The sequence below is a fragment of the Temnothorax curvispinosus genome, unplaced genomic scaffold, assembly GCF_003070985.1.
Source record: "Temnothorax curvispinosus isolate PA1 unplaced genomic scaffold, ASM307098v1 QBEX01016780.1, whole genome shotgun sequence".
In the NCBI taxonomy this organism is placed as follows: domain Eukaryota; kingdom Metazoa; phylum Arthropoda; class Insecta; order Hymenoptera; family Formicidae; genus Temnothorax; species Temnothorax curvispinosus.
The window spans coordinates 927-10660 of record NW_020226560.1 but is presented as its reverse complement, the minus strand read 5'-3'; the positions used below and the strand labels follow the sequence as shown (position 1 = coordinate 10660).

The window sequence follows — 9734 nt, the reverse complement described above, 5'->3', positions numbered from 1 at the left end:
TTGACTACGAAGTATATATTAGAATACTTCATAGCTGTTCTATATATATAAATTAATTAAAACTACGGTTTACTAATATTACTATAAAACACGTTTACAGCAGATCAGTGACAGGTAATAATAATTAAATTATAATAATAGATAACATTATTCAAAAATGTCCAACAAAGTTATAAATAAAATGGTAAAAAATAAATAAATAAAATTATCCGTTTAGTTTATAATCTTAAATGCAGCTAAGTGTAGTATATAGTTGTATGCATTGCAGTTTCTTATCATTTGCGATTGGCTAAATTGATTATAAGAAACTACATGTATACACAGTTCCACAAGATTCTGAGTGTCTCTTGATTTGAGACAAGCGTAAGTTTACCTTGGTTCGTATATTGCAAGTTTGAAATTCAATAATTTTGTTTCTAATTATTTTTGCATACTTTGTACAATTCTGTGTCCTGGATTCAAAGCTGTTTCTTATCAATGGTATCTACAAAATTATTTCAATATATTATTACACACGCACAAATCTTGTACAGTAATTAATTTTAAAATGGGAAATCATGTTGCATCAAACGTGAATTTTATATACAGGATGTTCCAGAGTTAAACCTGAAATATATAATATTTTTAAAAAATAATTTAAAAAAATAAGTTAAACCCCCAGAGCCAAACTTGAAATATGAATTTAGAATCTTAAAAACAAAAATTTTTCTCTCGAGGTATGCGCGCAAACGCTTCGCTCAAAAAATATTGAGTTCTAAATTTGCAGCATTAGGAATCAATAGTTTTGAAATAATATGGGTTTATCCTTTTTACTGCTAAACATTAATCAAAATTAAAACAATTATTTTCTTTACTACTTTATATTAATTAAAATTTAAGTATTAAATATTTTGTTCAGAATAATAGCTTCCAGACATGAAGACAAGTGTTGCATCTATCGGTGAGAGAACGAGTATTGTACGGAGTGCTTTCAAGCAAAAAAAGTGTATGAAATGCCTATTAATAATCTTCAAACATTAAAATGGAGGATAGTTCATGCGAAGAAATAACAGATGCACAACGTCAGTCAGCCATACGTTCTCTCACACATAAGTGCAACGCTTGCCTCCGGTCTAGAGACCATCATTTTGGACAAAATATTTAATACGTTAATTCTGATTATTATAAAGCACTAAAAAACATAATTATTTTTATTTTAAATATTATTTAACATTAAAGGGGATAAACCTATTACATTATTTTGAAATTATACATCCCTAGAATATTTTTGTAACTGAAGTTTGTAACTTTAGAAGTCAATATTTTTTTAATGAAGCGTTTGCGAGCATATCTCCGGAGTAAAATTTTTTGTTTTGAGACCTTAAACTTATATTTTAAGTTTGGCCGTTTAACCCAAGAACACTCTGTATATATGTGTAAATGCCATATGTGTATGTATCTATAATATACATATATAACACACAAAATAAGTGTTGATGCTTGAATATATTTTCCTGTAGATGAGTTATTAATGAGGTAATACTTATAGATTTATGTACTAAGTTGTAACAAAAGTTCGTAGCGTTTTTTAAGTGAAATTTTAAGTTAATTATTACATTTGTATATAAATATTTATTTAACTACATATGCGCAGTTTGTTCCATTTGCCATCTTTGCGGCAAATTCATGATTCCGATTCTTCCAAAATTTCTTATATTCTTTATTGCCACCTACTGTTAAACAATGTTACACCTTTTGTTACAACCCAATATACAAACCTTATTTTTGTCAATTAATTTTGATTCAAAATACTTATACTAACGGTTAATAGTATATCCTTTGTATTCTTTACAAACGTCATTATCTGAAACATATTATGACATTTATCATCAATACGTTATTTCTTAGTCTTATATTAATAAATTTAATATAATACTTATTAATAATTTAATAAAATATTTATTTAATAAAATAATTATTTAATAAAATAAATTTAATATAATAGGTATAGATTACTTTTTATAGTTATTTTCTCTACACTATAGTTCATACAATTCTTTACACTCTGCATGATTAGATCAAATTACTTATAATGCATCAGATAAATTACAAATATAAAAGCTTAAAAAGTTTAAAAAAATAGAAGAATTACAAAAAAGAAATACGTTACTTGACGCTATAAAATTTACCTTGTTGAGTTGCTCCTTAGAATACACGTGGTTAATAATATTAATTAATGCTGTGATTGAACTAATTTCCCTATAAAGACAAAATAGATAATATATAGTTAGCATATATAAGAAACTTTCATAATTATGAACAGAATACATGAATGTTAATGTTTTTATAAAAAAAATTGTTTTATTACTTTGGTTTTGTTTTATCCCAATTGTTTAATATATAATCAAGCACAGTATTATTTCTTGCATGTCTCATGACAATATAATGAAAGAGATCAATATAGTTTTTACTGATTACAGAATATCTATTAGGATTTGATCTCATTACTATAAACGTACGCAGGATAAAAATAGGTTTATTAGAGCAGGCCAAAAATTCAAACATTTTAGTATCTTTTTCGTCTATAAATGTCTTCATATAGAACCAAAGAGTAACATCATCCGCAACTGCCAAACCATTACAATAAGTCCATTTTCTCCACCATGGTAAAAGTATATTATTTCTAAAAAGATCGATCATGTAAGTTTGACTATTCTTGTATACATCTGAATAAAACAGTTTATATAAGCGTTGAAACAATTAAAAAATATAGTTATATAGTTATATAAAGATTATGTGAAAAATTACTTAGGATTCTCTAGATGCCATTTCAATTTAGTGACGGCTTCTGACTTGCACTCAAGGTCACCTAGAACGCATTCCCATTTTACGGCTTCTTGCCTTAAACATTTAGTAAGGTCATTGTCTTCAGAAGCCTCCTCATACTTTATTCTTCCAATAAGTCGGTTCAATCGATACAGTAAGATTACCTAAATATTGGAAAATGGATTAATATTTCTATCGATTAATATCTTATAAGAAGTTTGTTGCATATGAAATTATTAACATATTCTTCAAACTTTTTTTATTTAAAAAAAACTGAATACAATGTAATCTCAAAATATTTGATTCTTTTTTGGATTATTATATATATTTTATTGTGGCAATATAAACTTGTGATTGTAAATTTAGTAAATTTATTTTTACATAATTTTTATTATTATTGAATTGCTGTTTACTAATTGTAAGTAGATTTAAAAAATTGTAAGCGCAAAGCTTTCATGAGATAAAATATATCCTAATTAAAAAATAAATCAATTGATTAGTAAAAATTCTATAATGTAACGTAATCTTTTCGTCTTTTTATCGTTATTTTCTTTTTATATTTTTGTAAAATAGTTATGAAATTTTAAAAAATGGATTAGCATTGAAAGAAATTAATGCATAGTTAAAACATTACAGACTTTATGACTTTAAAATCAAATACAATATTACATCGATTTACATTAATTTCTGTGCTTATAAATAGTAAAATAAAGAAAATAAAGATAATATTATTTAATAAAACATAAAAAAAAAGTAAGAAACTTTTATCTTTAATTTTTTTGCATTTGAGTCAAATTGCGGAAGAGCATAACTGAATGCTTTTTAATTAAACGTATACTTTTATAAAAAATTACCTAAGAGTTATTATTGTTATTTGTAATCCAATAATCATGTATAGTTTCTTGTTAATAAAACATAATTTTACCTTAAGCGGTTGATGTTCGGAAAATGGAAAGAGATATGACATGTCTTCTATAGCTTTAATCATAGGATACCATGCTCTGTAATCTGTATCGTAGGATAGATATTTCGAAAGATCCCAAAATATGTCAGAATTGAGCTGGTTCGCTATCATAAGATGAAACGCGTCGTCTATGATTTGAGCACGATTGAGAACGTGAATTTTCTTATATTTCTTCACAGAGTTCAAGTAGCGTGTAATTTTCAGCCAATTCTCATTATTATAATTGACACGATAATATCCTATCATATAATAAAGAAATGCTATCTGTTATTAAATTATTTTGATATGGAATTCAATAGGAGAGGTATTCAAATACTTTTGGTATTTTCTATACATTAGATATACGTTTTATTCAAATTTGCAAATATCTTAAAAGAAATACAAATTATAGATTACTGTATTAAATTATAGTTGTAATATTATATTATTGTATCAAAATGATGGAATAATATTAGTTTCAATGTTACACTGTCTATCTTTAAAATTTACGTGACAACGGGATAATAATATTAATCATTACATGAAGATTATATATAAATTGTTTTATATTCATATGTATTTAGTTTTAAAAAGTTACTTTAGCCTTTATATTTATAGTCTTTATTATAACCGGAATGGTTTTGTTACTACACATTTGAATATTTAATTTTATCGAAAAACACGGTAGTGTCCGCGCCAAGTATGTGCGCAGCGCGAAACCGCTCCATGTATCTCTACGTGAGCCGACAAGTTACGAGTATTAATCATATTACATGATTATATATAAAATTGTTTTTTATTCGTATGTGTCTATTTTTTTGAAAGGTTGCGTTGATCTATTATAACCGGAATAGTTTTGTTGCAACACATTTGAATATTTAGATAATTGTTACAAATTGTTTGTACGGACAAGATAATTTAATTTATATACGTGCATGTACATTTTAATAAAAAATAACTAATCAATATTTACCTGTTTGTTGTATATTGAATATTATCCAATTATCCCTTAATTTTAAATCAATGCTCAGCTTACTTTTTCCAGGATCAAGCCACTTAATGGTTGAATTATCGATAAAATTGAGATATTCTTGCGTTGTATTCGTCTGCGGTACTATCCAATCTCCATTATTTGTGATATATCGCTTTCGTACATGTACAAATAACACAGGAAAACTTTTTTGCTCTATCCAAGGATCCATTACTTTTTTTATATTAATAGGCAGTTTCGGCAATACTTCACCAAGCAATTCTTCTTCATAAGCAGTTTGCATGTCAGCCCAGAAATCATTCACAGAAGCCAATCTAACAAAAGTTTATAAAATTTTATTTTTATGACAAAGTATGTATGTGTATTTGTATAAATACAGTCTATGCACATGCGCACGCTCGTGTATAAACATGTGTAAGCTGTTGCCTCATTTATATACATTGTTCACATCTGTATGTCAATTTTTTTATGCAAGTGAATTGTAAATATATTTTCTAAACTTCACAGGAGCAATAGAAATAACCATAAAAAGAGAAAGGTCAGTAGTTTTAATTATTAAAAAATATATATAGCTATTAAAATAATTATTAAATAAGTCTATAAACTGAATAAAAGAAAATAAACAATTAAAGAACTGATAAGATAAATAATCATAAAGGTCTTGATGAGATAAAGGATAGACTCTAAATGTTAAGGAGAAATTTAAAAAGATATAAAATATCAAAGTAAAGAATAAAGAAAAGAAAAAGGAAAACAAGTAAAAAGATATTTTTTATAATAAATGTTAATAAATGAAATGGAATGGAAACATCAACTGTAGAAGATAACATAAAAATTAAATAAGAGTTATGGATTTATGGAACAGAAAATAATAAGAAATAAGGGCAGAAGAAATAAATATTAATTCAGAAAGATTATAAAAACAAAAAATTCTCCCTAACAGCATGGTCACCTGTAGGACCGGACAGAGGAGAGGACAGTTACCCATCCCTGGCTTTTCTGGAAAATACAAATTAAAATAAAATAATTATACATCCATGCAAAGGAACAGGAAAGACATCAGTTGAGAAACTTTAACCTTGAATATTCATACGTTGTACATTTATAAATAGAGGAAAAATATAAGTGTTGAAATATTAGTGATAATAGTGATCATAATGTTAATAATGTATTGTTGATCTTAATTCCTAGAAAAATTTCTGTGGAAGCCCAGAATCAAGGAATAAAAGTGAAGAAGTAAATATTTGAAAAAAATTCAAATATAAGAGAAATAAAGGAAAAATAATATAACAGAAAATATGTACTTACTGTCTTTTGAAATATGTATTAATACCGTTCCGAAATACTTTGTCACCCAGTATATGTTGCAACATGCGTATTATAGAAGGTGCTGCGCCAATTTATGTCATAAAATGTTATTGAATATTTAGTCGTATTTAGTAGTTATAATACACACACACACACACACACACACACACACACACACACACACACACATATAGTCTTCAAAAATTTTGTAAATGCTAGTAATTTTGCAAAGAACCGTTAATTTAAGCTGTTAATTTTTATGTGTAATGTTTTTATTTCGCAGCGAATTATCGTATAAATAAAATACAGAAATTTTCTTTCTTTTTTTCTTATAAGATATATGTTCAAAAGTACTAATTGACTAATTTTTAATTATTTGAATACTTACCTTTTGCGTAATAGGGAATAGAGCAGAATGAATTAATATTAGAAAATTGATCAGTTTCTGATATAAGAGGACTCATAATGGATAGGACGTCCAAATGGAGAGATTCTTGCATAGTTTGGATTGTAAATAAATCCGAGTAATCAGAACCAATCGTCTAGAAACAAAACGAAAGAATAAAAGAATTTATAAACATTCAATAAAGAGCTATTCGTATTTGCAACGTGAAGTAGCATCAATTACATGTTATTCTTAGAAATAGATATTATTTTCTATTTTTTAATTTTGAATTAAAAAATATGTAATTTATTCATAGTTATCCTCCGCAAATATCTTTAATAAAAGTGTCAAGATGTTTTTAAACAACACTTGACTGAAATTATTTAGAAAAATTGCTGAAGACTTTCCTAGTGCCATTTTAATACGTAAAAGAACTTTATTTTATAATAAAATAACATAAGAGATACATAAGAAATTTACCTCCTTAACAACATCCGTTACATAGAAAAATGTAGCAATACCTTCGTTCAGCCACATATAAGACCAACTTGATGGGCTGACTACAGTACTTAACCATTGACGTGATATTTTACGCCCTATTAAAGACTCCACTTTCAATTTACGAGCAATAGGATCTAGTTCTTTATTATAGATAATATCTTCATCTCTAAAAATCAATTAATAATTAACGCGGTTATGTTGAATCTCTGTTATCAACACGCTATGTTATTAATTCTGCTATTAATCAGTACATATCAGAATGCTTTATTATCAGGTGGGTCAACTTTTGACTTCAATATGTATGAGAAAATATTGTCAATTTATTTTTATAAAATAAAACATCAGTTCTCGAATTATATATATATATATATATATATATTTGTGAAAAATATACTTCGATTATAGTTGTGATTACATTAAAGACATAATGAGCATATTTTTATGTATGACTTTTATTAGTTTTTAATTTTTGATGGTCTGATTGTTGAGTCTATCGTGATGATTATTAGCGAAATGTTTGCAAGCGATGTTAGATATACCTACTACCTACGTCTGAAAATATCTCGAATTTGTTACACCATATCTAACTTTGCTTTAGAAATAATAAATATCTATACTTTAACGCTGAAATTATATGCATGTTTAACAACTTAAGACAAGGCAAGATACGATGTAAATACCCAATAAAAGCAAAATATTGACAATATTCTAACATTCTAACAGTTTGCTAGCAGAATCAAACGGAATCTGTTTATTTTATATACACAGCATTTAAATGATCACCAAATGGCAAATTCAACTTGACTTCTGCAATCGTTCTGCCGATAATTCTGATAACAGATTCTATTCTATTTCTGTAGACATTTAACTAATAAAATTTATAACAGATATTTTGCAAAATCTATTTTCGATATATTTAACTATTGTAGGTGTTTAGAACTGTAATATGTATACATGTAATATAATAATTTTTTATAAATACAAGCTATTTTGCAACATTTTCACAAAAGATTTACACTTGATACACCGGCAAAGAAATTAAAATTTTTATGATTTAGAATAGTTTATATATTAATATTATTAGAATGAATACAATTTCTGAAACAGTATGGTTTTCTTTACTTAATCCGTCTACTTGTCATTGTTATGCAATAATGATGATGTCCGTTAAAGAATCAAAGTTATTCATATGTTTGAATAAAGTTCTGACACATTCATTTAGCTTGAAATATATAATAATCATATTGTATTGTATTTTGCAGCAAAAATCAATCTAATGAATGTATCTGTATTGCCAAGCAATTCGTCGATCTTCGGTTAATAGTGCAGATCAACATTAATCCGGTCATCATATCCCGAGAATTAAAAGGAAATTACATAAATGCAAGTAGTTGAATTCTTTTCGGATGTGAATATATGAAAGTAATAGGTTAAAATTGTTCAAAAAGCAATATAAGATAAAATTTATCAAAATATAAATACAATATATTCATCATTTTTTTACATGTTTATATCAGAAATAAAATATAAAAATATTTTGTAAAATAAATGCAATTTTTATTTAAAAAAAATAAAGAAGATTTCGCACTGCTTCTCGAATGATTTGACAAAGTTCTACTGGTTTTATAATTGATATTTTCTTCTGCGGAATCGTAAATTAAAAACAAAAGTATATTGTATTGCTCTGCAAATGAGATAAAATTAAGTTCACTTAAGTTATGACTTATGATAATTATAACTTTGCTCTGCTAGTATAGAACGTAAAAAATTCTCTTTACGATAGAGTGCATTTTAATAAAAGTAATATTTAAATTTATTACTATTAAACTGTCACATAGTTTAAATTTGTATATATAAGTATAAAGTATGATGTATCATGTACTCTTATGATACTTACAAATTTCTACCGAAGTCTATCTAGCTCTGTAAAAATGTACATATTCTCTAACTATTAAATGTATTTAACTATTAAATTGTATAAGCTATTTAATAAGAAGAAAAACAATCTTATCTTTTCACAGATTCATCTCCAATCGTGATTTTAAAATATTTGTGTTTAATAATATATATTACCTATAAGATATATATATTACCTCTATGATATATATTACCTGTAAGATACGAGCGCCCACTTTGCCATACCGTCATCTAGTAAGCCTGGAATTGCGACGTATTGCACATTTGAAAAGTTCTGCAATTTTTTCCACTTAGTCTCGAAATAAGACGTGACAATTGTAGCAATGCGGCTCGCAAAACTTTGGTCTGCACTTATCGATTGCTGCCTGCCTCGCCAATTAATGTTAATAATGTTTTCATTAAAAATAGGCAATTTACATAGTATAATAGCTATGAGGTGAGTGGGTATTGCTGGAGTAGTATTGAAAGATGTGATTGCAGTATCATTTATAGTCTCTGATGTGGATATTGGCATATTAGATAAAGCCGTGTATTTTGCATTGTGCTTTATAGTTATAGTAAATTTGGCCCGGAATTTTGGCTCATCCCAACATGGAAACATTCTTTGTGCACCCATCATCCAAGCACGCGTTGCGATTAACCACCTAATTTTATTAATAGTTTCAGATAACGATAAAATTTCTATTAGAATGTTAGTAAGAGAGGCCAAGAAAAAATAACACGGGAAAAACATATAATGGGACGCTTGTGACTGAGTTTGTTAATCTTTCTTATTCTTGCAACGTCCCTTTATCTTAAAATTGATTGATGATTAACAATTTTAGTCGCAAATGTGTTTATATATATATATATATATATATATATATATATATATATATATATAT

General features: G+C 26.5%; 1 protein-coding gene across 1 annotated transcript; it reads right to left on the bottom strand.

Annotated features, from left to right (window-relative positions):
- Window positions 1-268: 268 nt before the first annotated feature.
- Window positions 269-9489, bottom strand: LOC112466978 (aminopeptidase Q-like). Its single transcript, XM_025035373.1, has 11 exons — window positions 9268-9489; window positions 9045-9090; window positions 6913-7099; window positions 6436-6589; window positions 5681-5738; window positions 4722-5053; window positions 3731-4008; window positions 2788-2969; window positions 2169-2238; window positions 1802-1843; window positions 269-484 (listed from the first exon to the last, which is right to left on the bottom strand). Exons 1-11 carry the CDS (start codon window positions 9467-9469, stop codon window positions 299-301), a joined length of 1737 nt encoding a protein of 578 aa, XP_024891141.1. The 5' UTR covers window positions 9470-9489; the 3' UTR covers window positions 269-298.
- Window positions 9490-9734: the final 245 nt, after the last annotated feature.

What these genes read in the sequence shown, in the direction of transcription:
- LOC112466978 (XM_025035373.1), bottom strand. Translation starts at nt 9,469, where the DNA reads ATGATGGGTGCACAAAGAATGTTTCCATGTTGGGATGAGCCAAAATTC. An exon ending in TATTCCCTATTACGCAAAAG is followed by an intron (nt 5,739 to 6,435) that starts GTAAGTATTCAA and finishes TGTATTTTCCAG; the next exon opens with AAAAGCCAGGGATGGGTAAC. An exon ending in GTCCTACAGGTGACCATGCT is followed by an intron (nt 5,054 to 5,680) that starts GTTAGGGAGAAT and finishes AACTTTTGTTAG; the next exon opens with ATTGGCTTCTGTGAATGATT.